The following is a 20640-nucleotide window of genomic DNA, read 5'->3' as shown; positions in this document are numbered from 1 at the left end:
GGAGGTATGGCTTTTGTTCCAGCACTTGATATATTTTTTGGAGGTGGAGAGTAGATTGTCTCCAAAGATGGTTGCCATTAGTTCCTTCCCACTTTGTAAGCATGCACTAGTCTACCAATCAGGAAGTGCTGTTCCCCTCTCCTTTTCAGTCTGAGCTGGCCTTGCAACTGCTTTGAACATCAAAATGGAGTGAAAGTAAAGCTCTACCAGTATGGGGCTTGGCCTCCACCCTCATCCTGGGAAGTCACCCATGTAAGACATCCAACTCCCCAGAGTCCACCACGCTAATTACGTGGAGAGACCATACTGAAGGAGAAAGAGAGTAAGGCCATACTATTTACCACAACACCATCTCTCTGAAGAAAATCACAAGTGTCTGTTGTCTCTTACACCAACAACATTCAAATATCTTCAATTATTTGCCAAATACAAAATTCTACAGCTAAATTTCCTTGAGTTGGGATCCAGTCAAGTTTTATTCATTGCCTTTGTTTGTCCCATCTTCTAATCCAGAACAGTTCCTTCACTTTCCCCACAACAGTAACTTTTGGAACATCCTCCCTTCTGAATTTGTCTCATTATTTCCTCTTACTGTTTGGCTTGATCTTCTCTCCTCTGTATTTTCTATAACTTGAAGGTGAGATCTGAAAGCTTGACTAGGTTCAGGTTAAACATTTTTGACAAGAATATTTCATAGATGATTCTGCACATTTCATATTGCATTTACATCAAGGGTTAGATAAAAGAGATTTCATTTTTATTGAAGAATTCATCATGGTGGGAGAGGAAGTCCCAAAGGATCCGGAGAGCTGTGGCAGCAGGAACTCAGTTCACAAATGAAAAAATATTCTTGTCTATGCAGATGGTGGTTAGATACCCCCCATTTCTTGGAAAACTTAATTTTTGTCCCATCTTCTTTATCAAAGACTTTTTCTAAGTTAGCTCTCCTTTTCAATGATGATGATGATAAAGGATGAATAATGATGATGAGTTGGTTTTCATCAGGCAAATGTACTAATCTATCACAATATCAAAAGACTATTGTCATGAATGATATTCATTAAGTCTAAAATCTCAAGAAATTCCTAACTTACAACAAAGCTGTATTTCACTTTTGTGAGCTGTCATTCTTTGCTGTGAGCTATTTTGCTATTATTCAGTGCTTTTCATAGGAAGATCCCTAAATATTAAGTGGGCTCATGGATTGAACAGTGAAAGTATATAACAAAAATGAATTTATCTAAGCAAACTGCATTATTAATCAGAATCATTTTATTCAGTAAGTTTTTAGCTTGTTTCAAAATCCATGTAAAGAGTTCTTTGAGAAAGTAAATCCTTAAGCTTTAGAGTTTTTATTCTAACACCAAGTAATGCAATAGATTTGACTTTTGTCATTTCAAAATACTCTAAACTTACTTATGTTCTAATATCACTTATCTTTAATAAATGGAAAGTATGCCACAATTCTCTTTTGACTAAGAATTTTAAATTGGAATAGACCTGTATCTAAGTCCTGGTTCTGCCCCTTATTAGCTCTGTGCCCTTGGACAGAACTTGAAATCTCCCAAAAACAGCCTTCTGGCCACATGTGAAATATATCAGCTAATGGTGACTTCAGAGGTTTGTTTGTTTTTTTTTTTTCTATTTTATTTATTAGAGAGAGACAGTGAGAGAGAGCACGAGCGAGGAGAAGGTCAGAGGGAGATGCAGACTCCCCATGGAGCTGGGAGCCTGATGTGGGACTCGATCCCGGGACTCCAGGATCACGCCCTGAGCCGGAGGCAGTCGTCCAACCAACTGCGCCACCCAGGCGTCCCGGCTTCAGAGGTTTGTAACAAGGACATCTAAGATACATTTTTTTTTTTTGGTGAAAGGTGTGGTACAAATTCTGGTAGTTAGGGGTGCCTGGGTGGTTTAGTCCTTTAAGCATCTGCCTCCAGCTCAGGTCATGATCTCTGGGTCCTGGGATGGAGCACCACATCGGGCTCCTGGCTCAGCTGGGAGGCTGCTTCTCCCTCTCCTGCTCTTCCTGCTTGCGTGCTCTCTCTCTCTGTCAAATAAATACATAAAATCTTGAAAAATAAATTCTGGTGGTTATAAATTGGGTTTCTATCCAACCATCTGTGTATATTAACAGTATTTCTGGATTTTCTGCTTTAGATGAAATAAAACTATGTCTGTGTTTATGGGTTTGGACTATTGCATAAAGAGAGTATGTGCACATGCAAATATATGGATTTGAAAACATCTCTCTGAGGGCATCGGCCACAGATTTGGAATCAAAAGACTATCTTAAAGCTCTTCGTGGTGTGTGACATGGGCTTGACTTGGGGTTGAGAGGAAAACGCACCTGAGGTCACTGGATAGAAGAGATTTATCCAAAACTGATCCTCTGAGAAATGAAATGACATCTCAAAAGGTATTTGTTTCTGGGGCGCCTGAGTGGCTCAGTGGGTTGCTTTCAGCTCAGGTCATGATCTCAAGGTCCTGGGATCGAGCCCCACATCGGGCTCTCTACTTGGCGGGGAGCCTGCTTCTCTCTCTCTCTCTGCCTGCCTCTCTGCCTACTTGTGATTTTGTCAAATAAATAAACAAAATCTTAAAAAAAAAAAAAAAAAAAAGAAGGTGTTTGTTTCCAATCCAGACGCCAGGTTCCAGCCCGTGAAATGCAAACATGGCCATCCATGGCTGCTGCTTCAGCCTGTGGGTTTTTTAGCCCTAAAAATTGAAAGCATGTGAAATCAAAAAGCAGCAGCAAGGCTACTCTGCATACAAAGAGATGTGTTCATTTTTCCTTTGACTCCACGAAGCCTGTCTGCATCTCAGCTCCATTACACAATTCCCACCTGACAGTTCAGGCTTCTGAAACTACAGAGGCTTGAGGGAAGAGCGGAAAAAGCAGGGTAACCCTGCTTCTCCCCATTGTATAAACATTCAGGGCTGATGCCTTGGCTGCCAGGGAACTGGTTTAACCAGATTCAGAGATGCTTATGCCTGAATGCCTGTCAGGACAAATAAGACTGCCTTTTATCTCGGTGTGGCTTTGGGACCCAACCAGAAAGCTATTCTATCCTTCAAGTGTTTGTTTTAAATTGCACTACTTAAAGGTAATCAGGAACTGTATTTAAACCAAGGTACTGGTTTAAACCAAGGTCACTACCGCCCTTAGAATAGTTTCTTTCCTTTTCCTTTTATATTTTTTTAAAGATTGTATTTATTTGACAGAGAGAGAGAGCGCAGAAGTAGGGAGAGCAGCAGGCAGTGGGAGAGGGAGAAGCAGGCTCCTTGCTGATCAGGGAGCCTGAATGCAGGGCTCAATCCCGGTACCCAAGGATCATGACCTGAGCTGAAGGCGGATGCTTAAAGGACTTAGCCACCCAGGCGCCCCACCCCTCCAGCATAGTTTCTAAGCGAGTTAACATCTCTGTGCACACTTGTTTTCCGTGCTGCATGTGAGGAGTTGGAAATGCATAGTTCCTGGAATCTCTAGCTAACAGGATGCTTGTTTTTTCTGGATAGCAGACCCCTTGATATGTTTCAAGGACGAATATTATCTTTAAGTTTCAAACACCGGTGGCTCAGAGAGTGCAAGTTCTCATTGTTGATGCAGAAATTTGGCATAATCTGTAGAAGAATGCATAAAAAGAAAACAAAGCCTTTGACTGGGACTTGAAGATTGAAAGGTAGCAAAACAGGCCACTTCCAAATGTGGAGCTTTGGCATAAGGCTGATTTTGAGCTGAAGGCAATGAAATAATGCAGATTTAAGAAGAGCCCTCTGCATTCCTCCTATATTTGCCTAAAAGCAGGACATAGTATGTAAAGATGCCACCCCCTCCCCCAACCCACACCTACAAGAAGGGAAGCTAATCACTGCAGACAATTCTAGATCCTTCCTTACCATTAGGTTCCCCATGTACCTTGCCTTTTCCCAGTTTAAGAAGCTCAAAGTCCTTTTCCTTTGTCTTATCATGTCCTAAAAATACACCGTTCCTTTGTGAAGTTGCCATCTAAGCCCCATTTCCAACCACCCCTTTGAGATACTTATCTCTGAGCTCCCCAGCCTAAGCTAAACGCACCTGCTAATGGACTTCTGCTGGTTTTTTCTCTTGCTAGTGTGCTAGTGTCTTTTGTTAGTCTAATATATGGGATGTGAGCGGGAGCATCCACGATAGGTAGAAGAAAAAGAGTTTTTTCCCTCCCCTCCAAGATCAGGTAGCTTCTAGAGGAGGTTCTATTCATAACTTGGGGAGGTATTTGCGTTTCTCATGTATGTATGTGTGTACGTGTGAGTGTCCCTCTAACAGTACTACCACTTATAAAGTCCTTGTAGTCCACCTACAAAGCTTGCCAGGGGCTGTGTTGAGTGTTTTTCATGCTGGACATCTTCTCATTGCCCATCCAGGTCTGCTTTCCACATTTCCCCTCCAGCGCTACACTCTGGCAGGCTGACTTCCACGGATGCCGTCAACAGGCACCCGGGTATCTCAACTCCGGTGGTTTTTGCCAGTAGGAGCCACTGACAGATGAAAGCTCTGTGGCCCAAAGAAGGAGGGTGAGGTTGGAGTATTTACCCCCCAGCTTCTTCCCTGCGGGCTAGTCATGGTTGACTGGGGTCTTGCGCTGAAGGTCATGGCTCTTGTAAAGCTACCCCTTACATGTCTCCCCTCTGCCCTCGAGACCTGGGGCAGGAACATCTCCCTGCTGCTAATAGCTCTAAGAGAATGCACAGTCCCTGGGGAGAGGAAGCGAACTCGGCCCCCAAGCTGGTGAACAGACCCCTTATAAAACTCCCCTCCACCTCCCTCCTGGAGTATGTCCTCTGTTTCCTGCCAGGATCCTGGCGTGATCTCATCCCATTCTTTCTACAAGCCAGAAGACTTGTATTATTATCCCCATAGTACACCTGAGAAAGCCTCAGAAATGTTAAACAGCCTGCCTGAGCTTACATAATTCATTTGTAGATCATCTGGCAGGATTCGAAGGAAGGTCTTTGTGACTCAGCTGGAGTGTCTGCCCTTCACCCGTCTGGACAATATTGCATCTCCTCTGTGGTCCCAACCTTTTCCCTTTGTCCTCTCTCTGTAAGGAAGGCTTCATAGATGCCCCTGGTTCTCGTGAAATAAAATTCATACATAATATAATCCACCTAAGAGCCCAATTTTAAATTAAATATAAATTTTTTTCTTTCTTTTCTTATTTTAAGTAGTCTCCACACCCACTGCAGAGCCCAACATGGAACTTGAACTCACGACATTGAGATCAAGACCTGAGCTGAGATCAGGAGTCAGACACCTGGGATGCCTGGGTGGCTCAGTCAGTTAAGCATCTGCCTTCAGCTTGGGTTGTGATCCCCTGGGTCCTGGGATTGAGTCCCAAGTCAAGCTCCTTGCTCAATGGGGAGCCCGCCTCTCCCCTAGCTTGTGCTTTTTCTCTCTCTGACAAATAAATAAAATCTTAAAAAGAGTCAGACACCTAACTGAATGAGCCACTGAGGCACCTCTGTAAAATATTTTAAAATAAGAGGAGAGTTACTTACAATAAAGCATGTGTTTCCTATGTAAATACTTAGCATGAGTTCCTTGTTACAATATAACAAAGTAGTCAGAGGCATGTGCTTTCTTATAATGAGGACACTTGGATTTAAGAAAAGTAAGGCAAAACTGAATTTTTTACTTATAAGGACATTTTTTAAAGACTTTATTTATGTGAGGCAGAGAGAGAGAGCATGCACAAGTGGGGGTTGGGGGTAGGGACAGAAAGAAAGGGAGAAGCAGACTCCCCACTGAGCAGGGGACTCGATCCCAGAACCCTGGAATCAGGGCCCAAGCCGAAGGCAGACGCCCAGCTAACTGAGTCACCCAGGTGACCCTATACAGGACATTTTAAAATCAGTGCTAAGTTAGGAGATGAGTGTAGGATCACGCCTCTAAGGTGGATTCAATTTTTTTGCCCCAAAATATTCACTCTATCCCTCCACCTCCGGGGCAGAATACTTTTATTTTTCCAACCTTTGATTTTTGGGCTTGCCAACGTGGCCTGCTTTGGCCAACCGGCATAAAAGCAAACAAGACTGAAATAAGGCTTGAAACATGTCATGCAGTGGGACTTGCCCTCGTGTACCTCTGCCCTGGTCATGAGAAGAGCTCCTCCCAGCTATCTGCTCGCCCTGCAGCCTGGGCCCACTGTGAGGTGCGCAGAGCAGACCTGAGCCTGACCCCAGTGTGGAGCCCAGCCCAGCAGACCGAGTTTGAAGCAGAACCGCCCAGCTGAGCCCAGCCTAGATTGGCCAAACTCCAGCCAAGCTGAGATGCATGGGGGAGAATGACTGCTGTTTTCTGCTACTTTGTTTTGGACTGGCTTGCACCCCAGAAATTGCTGGCAGATAGAATACAGTGACTGTGACAGCTATAAAGACAGGTAAAGAGGGGAATGTTTTGGTGGGGGGAGCACTCAGATAACATGAGCCCTGTTGCTATCATTCATGCATTTTTTCCACAATGGTGCACGATTCTTTTTTTCTACCCAGACAAAAGCAAAGTATAATTTCTCCTTTATATGCACAACAGTTGCATTCCTGGTATATTCTGATACATTAAAATTGTACAAAAATATTTTGCATTTTTGTAAATCAAAGTTAGATTCTAGGCTCAAATAAGTAGAAGCAGGTTATTCACCTACATAAGTGTCTTTCCAGATTCTTGAAAAAAAAAAAAAAAGTTGTGCAAGACTTAGTAGAATTCATTCTTCCTGGAATAGGACTGTCCCAGCTGTTAAAGATCATTTGGCACCTAACCCTTACCCCCCAATTCTAGTAGGGCACCTCCAAACCCTGTGATAACCAAAACACCTCTGCATATTTCCAAAATGCTCCCTGGGAGGTGGCATTGCCCTTTTTGGAATCACTAGATGAAGTGACTCAATGGTCCCTACTGTGTCTGATTTTAGTTGTCATTTAATCAGTAAATATGTATTAAATGTCTGTTACATGTCAGCATCGTGGATAGAAGAATCATATACAACCATTGCTGTCAAAGGGCTTACAGCGTGGAGGGTAGCATAAGCCAGCAATTGGGCAATTTTTAATGTGGAGTGATAATTAAAACCACTGAGGTACATTTGGGCTGCTTCAGGAGCACTTAGAAGGAGCAAACAACCTAATCTTGGGGGCTTGGGGCTAAATAAAATCTTAAAAACAAAACAAAACAAAACAAAAGTAGCTTGAATAGATGAGGGTTTATTCTCACATACAAGAAATGTAGTTAGACCAATTCCTCCTATCTTTTTGCCTTCTGTCTCAGGGTTACCTCAAGGCCCAAAATGGCTGCTGAGCTTCAACCATCACATCTGCATTCCACCAGAAGGAAGGAAAAGAGGTGAAGAATAAGCTGATAAATCTCCCAGTGGAGTCAGTTCCTTTGAGGGTCTTACAGAGAACATCTGCTTAGTCTGGGGTTAGAATTGAAGGATGGTGAGGTACAGTAGAGCTCCCCTGAAAGGCAAAGGCATGCATCAGAGCTCTCTGTGCATAAGGCTGAGGATCAACTCAGGTTGCCCTTGTCCGAGGGGCTCTACCCCTGCCCGAGGGGCTCTACCCCTGCCCTTTCCAGCTCCCCTCACTTCTTTACAGGTTTTTTCTTCCAAAGACCACTTGCAAAAGAATCTGCAACCCAGGGTCCACATGCAGGAATTCTATGTTCCTTTTTAGTTTAAATCTGCCTTCTTATAATCTCACCTGGGTTATGCTATGTCCAATGATCTGGAATACATGGAATTCTCTTCTTTACAGAGGCTCCCTCAAACCTTGGGGCACAGCCCTAAAGGAAGAGTGTAATAACTAATGTGTACATATCACTGGGCTGTTGACAGAGTCCTCTGTGTTCTTTTGTCGTGTCCTCCAACTCGCCTAGTCCTTGATAGCAGTCATGGTTATTTTTACAGGGGAGGACATGGTTATTTTTCACGAGAACGTTCAGATAGTGACCTTTCCAAGGTCACTGGGAAGATAAATGGCAGAGCTGGGATTTCTGGGAGGAAGACTTAAAGCACCAGGCCAGGTGTGTTAGTTTCTTAGGGCTGCCCTAAAAAAGTGCCTCATACTGGGGGACTTACAACAACATGGAAATGTATTTGCTGCTCTGGAGCCGTGAGCAGCGCTATGCTCCCTCCCAAGGTTCTGGGGTTGATCCTTTCCTGCCTATTCTAGCAACCCTAGGGTTCACCTGGCTGGTGGCTGCAGGGCTCCCATCTGTGCCTCCCTCAGTCTTCACCTGGCTTTCTCTGCATGTCTCTCTGTGTCCTCTCCACTCCTCAAAAGGACACTCTTGTCAGATTTAGGGCTCCTGGAATCCAGTAGGACCTCACCTCTGTCCTTAACCCATTACATCTGCAAAGACCCTATTTCGAGGTCACATTCCCAGGTTCTGGGTGGGTACAAATATTTGGGGGAGTCCTACTTAACCCACTACCCATGGAACTTTGCTTTTCATAGATTTATTTATTTTTAAGTTTCATTTCTTTCTTTCTTTTTTTTAAGGGTTTTATGTATTTAAGAGAGAGAAGAGAGGGTGAGCAAAAGAGCACAAGCGGGGGAGCAGCAGAGGGAGAGGGAGATGCAGACTTCCAGCTGAGCAGGGAGCTGCACACAAGGCTCCATCCCAGGCAGGACCCTGAGATCATGACCTGAGCTTAAGACAGATGCTTAACCAACTGAGCCACCCAGGCACACCTTAAGTTTCATTTCTCTGTGTTCCCAGCAACAGTCCCTGTCATGCATATAAACACAGATTCTCTTCTGTCCCTTGTTCTCAGCTCTCATGCTAGAGGGGCAAGCAGAGGCAGGAAGAGATGAGTTGGCAAAGCCTCTTCAGAGCCCCTGGAGTGCTTCCTAGGGGCTCCTTGTCTCTGTTGTTCTCTGAGGTCCCTTCCCCCAGGGGGGTCCTCTCTGTCTGGCCCCAGGATGCTGGCCAAGCCAGGCACCTTGGAAATGACCAGCAAGTCTCAGTAGCTTACCCAAATGTTCTTACTTTCAGCATGGTCGGTTCAGAGTGTTGCTGTTTTTCAAAGCTCCGAGGAAAGCTGCACCAAGTACCTTTGGATCCAGGTCCTTCCCCAGCCAGGTTGTCAGAATTCAGGCTTCTCAGGGGTGGTGAGAGGCTTAGTGAGCTTTCCCCTCAGAAATCAAAGCAGAGAGGGAAAGTCAAGGGTATGCATGACTGTCTTGGTCAAGGGCAGCCACAGCAATACCCCAGCTCTGTGGCATAAGTAGCAGAAAGTTATTTCTCACAGTTCTAGAGGCTGAGAAGCCCAAGATAAGGTGCCAACAGATTCAGTCCCTGGTCAGAGCCTGCTTCCTGGCCAGTGGGTGGTCTTTTCCTTGCTGTGTTCTCACAGGGCAGAGAAAGAAAGAGAGAGGAGGAAAAGGAAAGGGAGAGAATAAGAGGAAGGGAGAGTGGGGGAATTGCTGAGTCTGCGCCCATCTTAGTGATGTGGGAGAGTCGGCTGTTTATGAAGGCGTGCACCCCAGTCTGTCTCCACGCTCTGGCCTCAGAGGACCCGTTTCCAGCTCTGCCCCTCGTTGCTTTTGAGCATCCTGCTGACATCCTTCAGCTTCCTTCTGCTCGAGGATTTTCCTGCACACATAGGCAATAAAAAAAAACATTCCCAACTTATTGTTGTGAGCCCCTATCTATGCCCCTCTCAGCAAATATTCAGAGAACATGAATTTTACCATAAATGTCTGAATCTAAGGTGAGGTTTTTTCTTTTTTCCTTCCCAAAATTGTGCCCCAGAAAAGAGGGAACTGCCTTATTTTTGAAACTGTCAAATTCTCTCCCACTAAGGGGTCCTCTCTCATTTTCCTTCTTTGGGTCGACACTTGCCATGCTTTTACTGTTTGGGGAAGGTTACCTGTCAAGGCTGCAAATCCATGCTGGTTTGGTCTGCCTCTATAGGTCACCCCACAGCATCAGAGTTGTTTAAGACAGAATCAGAAAATATAGATGCAGTGACAATTTTTGGTGATATAATTTCATGAACTCAACTGCAAATTTTGTAAAGAACTCTTTTAATGATCACAAATCTGTACCTATAAGAAAATTCTTTAAAGATTTTATTTATTTATTTGAGAGAGAGCAAGAGTGAGAAAGATCACAGAAGCAGAGGGAGAAGCAGACTCCTCACTGAGCAGCGAGCCCTATGCAGAGCATGATCTGAGCTGAAGGCAGATGCTTAAGACTGAGCCACCAAAGTGCCCCAAGAATTTTTCTTAAATAGAAGTGTTAATGCTAATGAGAATGTGTAGTTAAGTCTTGAGATAAAATTTCCCAAAGTATCAACATAGCTAGATCTAGAATTTTCTATCCAGATAACAAGCTCGTGCAGATAAGGTGCTCCGGCAACTTATGCTGGGGATTTTGAATAGGGCCCTTATTACGTCAAAGACCAGATACTAACAGTGAAGGTGAAGGATTTAAGTGAAACTACTGGATGAAATGTGCATGGAAAAATGCAGTGTTTCTACATTAAGACACCACAGAGCATTAAGTGTGTGATGTTACCATGGGTGTGTAAATCAATTCTTCAGTACTGTAAGAGACATTTGACTAGTCCATCTACAACTTTGTGGGTGTAGGTGTGTGTATACTATCAAGTCTTGAAATTGGTTAGACTGAGTCCTCCTACTTTAATATTTTTCAAAGTTCCTATAGCTATTCTAGTTTCCTTGCTTTTCCTATGAATTTCAGAATATCATTTTTGTCTACAAAAATCTGGCTGGGATTCTGATAGAAATTGTGTTAAACTTTTTGTTTCTGAAGATTTTACTTAATCACTTGAGAGAGAGAGAGAGAGAGAGAGAGAATTAGCTGGATGGTGGGGAGGGGCAGAGGGAGAGGAAGAAGCAGGCTCTCTGCAGAGCAGGGAGACCAACACAGGGCTGGAGCCCAGGACCCTGGAATCAGAATCTGAGCCAAAGGCAGACGCTTAACCAACTAAGTCACCCAGGCACCCCTGAAATTGCATTAAACTTGTATATGCACTAAACCTGGGGAGAACTGATATCTTCACTATGTTGAGTTGTAGTAACGGTCTCTGTGTTTATTCAGAGCGTTGATTTTTTCATTAGCATTTTGTTGTGTTCTGCATACAAGTCCTGTACATATTTTGTTAGATTTACACCTAAGCATTTCATTTATCTGAGCAGTTGTGTTTTATTTCTAGTTTGGGTGTTCATGGGATCATTCTTAGTACACAGAGGTATGATTGGTTTTTGTGTGTTTGTTTATCTGGTATCTTGCAACCTTGCTGAACTCAATTTCAGCTGGAATTATTTTTGCAGACTCCTTGGCATTTTCTATATAGACAATCGCGTCTTATGCAAAGAGGGACAGTCTTGTTTCTTTCTTTCTGATGTATAAATGTCGATGGATATGCAACTACAACATGCAACGGGAAGCATTGCCCAAGAGGTAGAAGAGGACAGTGTGACTCTGACTTTGGGAGAAAAAAAAAAGAAGAGGATTTTTTCCTCAAACGGGGTTGTGGCAGTCATTTCTGTTGTCAGGTGCTGGTGGTGGTGATGCTGACTTTCGGTCTGAAAACCCCACCAAATCTTTCCTCCAGTAATCTCATCTTCAGGCTGTATTCTTACGAGAGGAGGGTACTAGAGGTGCTGAGGGTAAAGCAGAAGATAGGTGAACTTATTGCACAGGTCCAGTAAATTGCCGGCAACCCCCCAACCCCCGCCCCCTACTCCCCAAACCCCTACCCCTGCGGGTCCACCAGGGAGGGATCCCTTAGGGGAAGCCTGGGCAGAAGGGACTGCTTTTTCGGGGCTCAGTTCCTCCAAGGCGCATGGGGGCGCTGTGAGTCCTCGCGGGGCACGGCGGCACTCTTTCTCAGCCTCCTCGGTAGGACTGAGGCTTTCGGGACGGTGGCGGGAAGATGGCGGCACCCAGGGAGTGGCTGGGAACAGTAGAGGCAGAGGGGATCGCGGGTCGTCAGGGAAGCTCGGGAGTGGAGGTGGTATTTCCTTCCGATCCCGCCACCCCCGCCCCGCTGTGCCCTCACGGTGGGTGTGCGTCTGGGTTCAGCCGAGCGGTCCGGCGCGAAGGGCGGAGGTTAGCCTGAAGATGCTTTGGGCTTCTCAGGGCCCCCACAGTGTTTTCCCAGATTTTTACCTTCCTCTCTTTTCACCACAGGTGATGCCGAAAAATGCCCTTTCCCGGGGACGTAGTGTTTTCACTTTCCTTAAGAAACTGTCATAGAAAGTCCTCACTGTGGTGGTTTTGGCTTCGCGGCTGTTACATTTTATTTTTCCCCTCATGGCTAAGAGGCGAGCTAGGCAAAGGCGATGCATGTTACTGAGTGAATCCGTTGTCAGGTTTTTGGGGGATTTCATTGGTTGTTTTGCTATCCTTTTATTTTAAAAAGTTAGGAAGAAGGATAGCATGAATTGCTTAGAAACCAGACCCAGTTTTTCTGTAATTTGTGTGGAGAGGATGTGTCCAACTCCAAAAGCCCAGATTTTCACCGAAATGATAATTGGATGGAAGTGACAAAGTGCCCCGTTCTCTGGATCCCTTCCAGATTTTAGTCTCAATACCGGATCATTCACCACGTAGACAGCAACTGACAATGGCGTTTTCTTTCTGCAGAGACTAGTTTTAAAGAGTTACATCTCAAGTGATCAGTGCCTAAATATAATAGGTTAAAAAAAGTAATTAAATGGGGTGATGGGCTTAATTATGACAACTTGTGCATAAAACCAAATCAAGTTTTGTTTAAGGGTGGTGAAAACTAGGTACTTGATGTCGATGACTCTAGTTTTACATTTGTTTTTTCCCCCATTCTGGAACTAGGACCCACTCTTCTGTTTGTAAAGGTGAACCAAGGGAAAGAAGAAACACGGAGATTCTATGCCTGCTCAGCCTGTAGAGATAGAAAAGACTGTAATTTTTTTCAGTGGGAAGATGAAAAGGTATATCAACTTCTTAGGCATATTTAAAAAAATTTTTTTGAAGTATGTGACAATTTGAGAATGTCTAAACCAATAAAAACATGCAACTTGAGCATTAAATCAGGTAAATCTCTTTAGATAATTGAAGATACTATCGTTTTTGGTTTGAGAGATTGGAGTTTATGCTTACTCTAAACTTAATCCACTCTGAGTACTGATGTTGTAAACTGTCTCAAATACCGTTCGTTTTTAAGACAATGAGGTATCAGTACTGGTTGGGTGATCATTTATTTATTTATTTGCAAATACAGATTTCTCCATAAAGAGTTTAGGTTGTGATCATTCTAGGCATTGTTTTAGAAAAACATTTTTTTTTAAACATTTGCATTGAACATCCGTTATACAGCTACTGTATAACCAATGAAGGCACTTAGAGATTTGGCTATGAGCTTGGTATCCTCTTGGACTCAGCTCTAATTAGAGTTTCGGAAAGTTTTGCCTAGAAAAATTTCAGCTGTCTTAGATTTATTGGAAAACAGTCTTGTTTACCACTTCTGCACACCTGTTAAAATCACCATGTGTGAGATAATCTCGCAGTGCTTTAATATGTTAGGTATTGCTTCATAGTACTCTAGAACTTTCCCAGTTTAATGTGTTTGGTTTTTATTTTCCCCTGAAACAGATGCTTGTTTACAACATTGAGCTGCTTTAATTGGCTTTTTAATGTTAGCATGCAAAACCAGTTTTTCTAGGATGGTAGCAAGTTTGATAGTTTATTAAATGGTGTTTTTATTCCTTTTCAGTTGTCAGGAGCTAGACTTGCTGCCCGAGAAGCTCATAACCAAAAATGCCAGCCTCCTCTCTCCCGAACGCAGTGTGTGGAAAGGTGCTGATGTGTTATCATTTTTATTTATTGTTTTTGTTTTCTTTTCCCCTGTATCTTTGCATTTACTTTCATTTAAAATAATTTATTGTGGTAAAATATATATTATGTAAAATTTGTCATTTTAATAATTTTAAATATACAGTTCAGTGGTGTTAATTATATCCACAATGTTGTGTGATTTTTCACCATTACCTATTTCCAAAACCTTTTCATCACTCCAAACAGAAACTCTGTTATTATTAAGCATTGACTCCTCATTCCAATTCCTCCCAAACCCTGGTAACCTCTACTATACTCTGTGGATTTGACTATTCTAGCTACCTCATGTAAGTGGAATCAAATATTTGCCCTTTTATGCCTGCCTTATTAGCACGTTTTCAGGGTTCTTCTATGGTGTAGTATGAGTCAGAACCTCCTTCTTTTTATGGCTGAATAATATTCCATTATATACACATACACCACATCTTGATCTGTTCATCCATCAGTGAACACTTGGGTTGTTTTTCCCCTTTCGGTTGTTGTAAATAATGCTCCAGTGAACATTGGCAGGCAAATATCTGTTTGAGTCTTTGTCTTCAGTTCTTTTTCGTACATATCTAGGAGTGCAATTATTGGATCATATCGTAATTCTGTGTGTAGTTTTTTGGGGAACCACCAAACTCTTTTCCACATTGGCCGCACGATTTTACATGTCCCACCAGCAATGTACCAGGGTTCCACTTTCTCCGTATCCTTGTCAACACTTACTATTTTCTGTTTTTTTTTTTTAAATTATCTTAGTAGTTGTGAAGTGATTTGTCATTGTGGTGTTGAATTTTGGGTCCCTGATGAGTAATGATCTTGATTATCTTTGTGTGCTTATTGGCCATTTGTGTATCTTCTTTGGAGAAATGTCCATTCAAGTCCTTTGTTCATTTTTAATAGGATTGTCATTTTTGTTGTTGAGGCATGGAAGTTCTTCATACGTTAAGGGATTTATGCCCTTAACGGATGCAAGATTTGTACAATCTCTCTCCTGTCCTATAGATTGCCTTTTCAGTTTCTTGATGATGTTCTTTGATGTACCAGAGTTTTTAAATTTGATGAAGTCCCAATTTATCAGATTTTTGCTTTTGTTTTCTTTGCTTTTTGGTAATATAGCCAGGAATCCATTGTTATATCCACTGTTAGGAAGATTTACCATACTATTTCTTTTTTGAAATACTAATAAAACTAAAACATTTTTTGAATGCTGTGAACATCACTTTTTAAAAAGCATTTGAAGTGTTTATTGGGTGGCTGGGAGTTGAATCCTAGATTTAACTCTTTGGAGACGTGTGAAAAGCCACCTCTTCCTATGTCATAGGCCTTATTTGTGTATGCTGGGAGAGGCTCCTTAAGAAGCCCCTGGTTTGGGTTGCTGGAGGTGTTTCCTTTCAAGGCAACTCCTTTGTATACCTGGGCTGCCGTGTTCAGAAGGATTCTGAGGTCTTTTCTATGTTAAGTGGAAAGGAGAACTGGGCTCTATTAAAAATACCTTCTTGAACTTTTTACATTTTGAAGTCTTTTGATGGAGTAGGCTGTTTCTTAAGATAACTCGATCACTCCTAACCAGAGTACTTAATCAGTGATAACTACTTACTACATGGAAATCCAGTCAACAACAAAACATATTTACAAGGGAATTGTAAATTTAGCACTACTGAGAGCTGGCTAGTGTGCTGTGTTTGACATGAGAATTACTTAATCTTGCTAAGGTAGTTTACTTAGATGAGAAAATTGAGGCCTGGAGAAGTTGAGTGACTTCATTAAGCTCTTACTGCTAAAATGACTTAGCAGTGACTCTGACTTATGCCTCTGATTCTAAAATGTTATTTTTAAACATAAAAGCAGATAGTAATTAACATATGATGTGAAATGATTTAAGGAGAGTTAAGAAGTTAAAATGTGAGTTATATAGAGATATAATGAGATTATCATAATGACATAAAATGGAATATCAAAGATGCAGAAAGTAGAAAGCAGAAAAACGTCGCCAGTGGTTTCTCCTTTTGAACCCATTACCTTGTTCATTTTGTAGTATTTTCTCTTGATTTTTTTTTACCTGTACCAAGGTTTGTTTGTTTGTTTGACAAGGTCATTGCCTTAATGCATGCATAGTCTCCTGTACTCTGTGTTACGGATTTTATCTGATAAGCCTGTTTCTATGTTATGACTTAAGGATATTGATGATTCAATTAAACTCTATAAGAAATCTAGGTGATCTTGTTTCCTCGTGTAACTAATTTTAGTCTGGAGCTAAACCACTGTTCTGTCTTTGTAGTGCCAGGGTGTGTTTTTTTGTAATAATTTTGGAAATTCATATTTCATGTTAATTAGAAAAAAAAACTGTCTAAAATGTGAAATATTAAAGAATTTTCAAAAGTTTATTTCTTGGAGGTCATACTCTAATCTCTAATCTAGTCTTGATTCTTGAGAGCATATCTTAATATTTTAAATCATCATTTTAAATCATCTGTAACCCATTAACCTTGGATTTTGTTACCCAGGCTTGCTTGCTTGCTTCCTTCCTTCCTCCCTCCCTCCTTCCTTCCATCCGTGTATTCATTCTTTGAGGACTCAAAAAGAACTTAAAATGCTAGTAGTGGACTTGAGATATGTAAAGATAATGCAGTGCTAAGAAGAATATGCTAAACATAGAAAATAGTTATAAGAAAAACCGAGTGCTCTAGAAAGCCAGCAACGACGCTGCTACCTTGTGCCATCGCTGATCAGTACAGTTTAACAACACGAGACTTGAACGGGTCTTGGAGGATTGGGAGAAGTTGAAGCTTTTTGACAGGTAGTATCACTGATTTCGCTGCCCCCCCCCCCTTTGTGATTGATGCTGTCATGCTTGCTTAGGGGCTTTCTGTGGAGTAAAACATTTGAAATCAGTCATTCCTCTAAAAATTTAAACTTTTGGCTTTTTAAAATCCAAAGTTTACTAACGGACTTACTCCATGTTATTAAGTCACCTATTCTCTTAGATGAGAGAATTGAGACTAGCCATTCATCCTTGTGTGTAAAGGAACCTAAGAATGGTGTACTGTTACTGTACTGTTTTCAAAGTTAACTTTCTACAACTCATTTATAAATTATATTATGAAATAAGTAGTCCATATGAAAGTATTAAAATGCATTTAAACATGATTTCTCTTCTACAATGCAAACCTTCATCTGTCACTGTGGAGTCACAATAGCTTTTCACTGATAATTTCTCTTCCAAATTGTTAGAAAGGAATTATGGTAGCGAGCAAGATAAATGGGCCCGTGTTACTTGATTTTTATGACAGACCTGGGACTGCTCCACAGATGTCTAGGTGCTACAGAACAGGATTTGATAATTCGTTTTTTTAATCTCACTCTTTGAACCATGCTTTATATTTCATGTGTTCAGTTGACAGATTTACCTTTTGTGTCTGAGATTTGACTTTCCTTATAGTTGTTAGCTGCCTGTTATGCCCTGGAATGTTATTCTATTATGTAGTATGTTGGCACCTTATTGTGACCTATGAAGTCTTAGAGAAGATCTATTTTAATGCTAAAATAAGTATTAATTTATGTGCATCCATATAGTTTTGTTTAGTTGATATTTCATTTGGTTATGTGTTTTCAGAGCTCATTTAAACTCAGATTTTCAAGGTCTGCTATTAGGGAAATGCCATAAACATAATTCGTCTACTCTAGGAAAGGCAAATGGAACATCAAATGGAGATCAATAAAAATGACATTTCAAAATGCTAGCCTGCAAATTGTGAATCATGCTGAGCCCTGCAGCAGACTGGATTTCTTCTGCCCACCCCGGGTCTGTGCCGAAAGGACAGTGAGGAGGTGACGCTGAATAAGCCTCAGCCTTTCGCTCGCATGTTCTTCCTCCTGTACTTCAAAAAAGGCTTGTTTCTGAGTGCAAAATGTAAAGCAGTGTACTTGAATGATTGTGTTGTGATTTTGAATAGAAAGAAGTACGCTCGAGATCTCTGTTTATCTTTCGTCAGGAAAAGGTTAATAAACTAGCAGGAAAGCTTTCTGAGGAACAGTTTTGACAAGGCACAAAGATATATAAGTGGAGGTTCATTTAACAGTATTTTTTTCCCCTTTGTTTAAAAGCGATTAAACTTGGAGACCTAAGCACCGTCAGACAGTCCTGCATATGAGCAAATTATACCCCGGTCCTTCATGGTTTCAAACTGTCTTTCATTTCTTCCTGGTGATTTGGCAGCTTCTCCTGCCCTCAGTGGGCATCACGAGGTGAGGGCTAGGCAGTCCTTCTGATTGTGTTTAAGTAACAGAACCTGACACAGTTCTGTCTATGGGGATCTTCCCTCTCTTTTTTCCTGTAAAGCCCTTGATTGTTGTCACTCTTGCTCGATTGTGATTCCTGACTGCATGTATGATACCTTTGTGTTTTGGGACTGAAATTGTAGGTGATGGCAGTGACCCTCGCTTGTAGTTCTAACAGTCTGCTGTGCTGAGTCGAAGAGATGACAGCATGAAGGGCTGGGACAGGTTTGCCATATGGGGACCATCCCACCTACGTCATGACCTCAGTCTGGCTGATGGCTTTATATATCCTGTCTCTGTGTTGTAGATGCTAAAATGTGAAAACGTGCATCTTAGAAGTGATGAAATGGTATGGTTGGATTTTGCTTTGTGATCTGGTCCATCAGCGTTTCTTTTCATGGGTAGATTTAGCTCATTCACAGACTGGATATAACAGATGTGCTTGATCTTGGTTTTGCTGTATTATTTTATGCTTTCTGGTTTCCTTGCTTCTCTTTGCTCTTTCACTATGTGGTGTATGTTTTCTTTTTTTAGTATGTGTTTCTTTTTTTCTTTGTTTTTGTTTTTGTTCTTATAATTGCCTTTGTAGCTTTTTATGCTATATTTAAATGTTTTGTTTTTTAGATTGTCTTCATACATCTAAAAATGAGAAATGATAAACTTATATTTCATCTTCTGATCTCTTTCTCTACAATGACTATCCAGTTCTGGTGATTTCTTTTTAAGGATAACCTTTATGCCTTTGAATATTGCTTACAGCTTTTACTTGATTTTTCTGTTTTAAATATCTTTTGGCCTTTGACTCTGACACATGAGAAAATCAGTATAGTTACAGCATCTCCCACTTTCTCCGGGACTTCCCCCACCTCTTATATTTGGATTTATATTATTTATATTTTATACTGTAACTATAATACCCATATTGTTCTGTTTTCATTCTGTGGCTAAATGGATTTGGTACTTACTGATGGCCCCATTGCTATAGTTCCTTCATTGATCTCCTATTTGGCTAAAATTCATCCTCTAGTGGTTTTTGCTTTTTAAATAAAAGTCCTTTATTAACCAAAAATTTTAAATCAAAATCCTGTGTGGCTATCGTATGGTTCCACTTACATGAAATATCCAAAACAGGCAAATCTATTGAGACAGAAAGTAGATTAGTGGTTGTTAGAGGCTGGGGGTCAGGGAAAGGGGAGTGACTGCTGATGGGTACAGGGTTTCTTTTTGAGGTGATGAGATTGTTCTGGAATGAGATTGTGGTGATGGTTACCCAACTTCATGAACATTCTAAAAATCACTAAATTGTATACTTTAAAAGGGTGATAATATGGTTCATGAATTAAATTTCAGTTAAAAAAAATGAAATCTGTATGTGGCAGTGAAATCGAATAGTTCAAAAACAAATAGAAGCTTTGCAGAGAACAATCAATACCCCTGTCTCCACCTGTGCATTTCCCCCTCCCCAGAAGCAACTATAGTCAGCTCTTCTGGCTAATTAGTTTAGAATTTTACCTTCCTGTCTATGAAATACAAAACATGCTTATATTGCTACTTCTTGATTAATCAAGTTGTGAATTATCTATTTCCTGTGGAAGTTGAGGGTTTATCTTTCTTTCTCTCTTCTCCTGCCCTCTCCCCTCCACCTCCACCTCCCCATAATCCATGCCTTTTTCCTACCCCATTTGTATATGGTTATATCATAATTTTAGTTAGATTCATATTTTATTGTTTGCATTATTATAACCCTTACATGCTGCTCAGAGCTAAACTGTGTAATAAATCAAAGTAAGTTTTTTTCTTTCCAACACAACTTCTTGGGTTTTTTGGAGTTAATAATAGACGGGGATTTTTTATTATTGTAGCTGCTGTTTGCTTATTTATGTGCATATCACTGCTTCAACTGCAAACTCAGATGTCTGAGTCCTTTAAGAACATTCAGATGAAGCATAATCCATTGGTTTCATCCTCATAGAGAAATCCGTCCCAGGGCTTTCAGAAATGCTCCTGTCTGGAATGGCCCTTTTACCTGGTACCCAGCTATCCTGAAGGTTTTTCATTAAGGACCCAGATTCTATGACTACATAAACCCGAGTTCTCCCAAGTCCCAAAATATTTCCTTCCTTTATTCTTGAATGGCACTGATCCAGCTATAAAATTATTCAGATTACATATTTTCCTTGGAATAAATGCAGGATTGCTTCAAGGCCTCCACAGGAGTATTTCTTAAATGATCTCTGTGAAAGGATCAGTCTTTTGTTTGCTTGTATTATGTTCTTGTTTTTATTCCCTACCCATTAAGATCAGATACTTCTGTAAATATAATGAAAATAAATTACTAGGAAATTAAATGAAAGAAAAAAAGAAACATACAAACTACAAGCCCACATTTTTTATTAGTTTGAATACGCATGAAAGTGCTTTGATTGGTATAAAAATTTCTAAACGTAGACTCTTAATATCTGTCTTTGTCTCATCAGGAACTGGTAACAGTTAAC

General features: G+C 41.2%; 1 protein-coding gene across 4 annotated transcripts in view; it reads left to right on the top strand.

Annotated features, from left to right (window-relative positions):
• Positions 1–11941: 11941 nt before the first annotated feature.
• The window catches only part of ZCCHC4 (zinc finger CCHC-type containing 4), a 43973-nt gene continuing 35274 nt past the window's right edge, over positions 11942–20640 (top strand). For all 4 annotated transcript variants that reach the window (XM_044225856.1, XM_044225855.1, XM_044225854.1 and 1 more), the window contains exons 1-3: positions 11942–12069; positions 12860–12978; positions 13761–13843. In XM_044225856.1, coding sequence (XP_044081791.1) covers positions 11943–12069; positions 12860–12978; positions 13761–13843 — 329 coding nt within the window. In that variant the 5' untranslated portion in view covers position 11942. The remainder of the gene's footprint in view (positions 12070–12859; positions 12979–13760; positions 13844–20640) is intronic.

The sequence above is a fragment of the Neovison vison genome, chromosome 11 (assembly GCF_020171115.1).
Source record: "Neovison vison isolate M4711 chromosome 11, ASM_NN_V1, whole genome shotgun sequence".
NCBI classification, from domain to species: Eukaryota; Metazoa; Chordata; class Mammalia; order Carnivora; family Mustelidae; genus Neogale; species Neogale vison.
The sequence above is the reverse complement of the archived record's forward strand: the minus strand, read 5'-3'. Positions and strand labels throughout refer to the sequence as shown.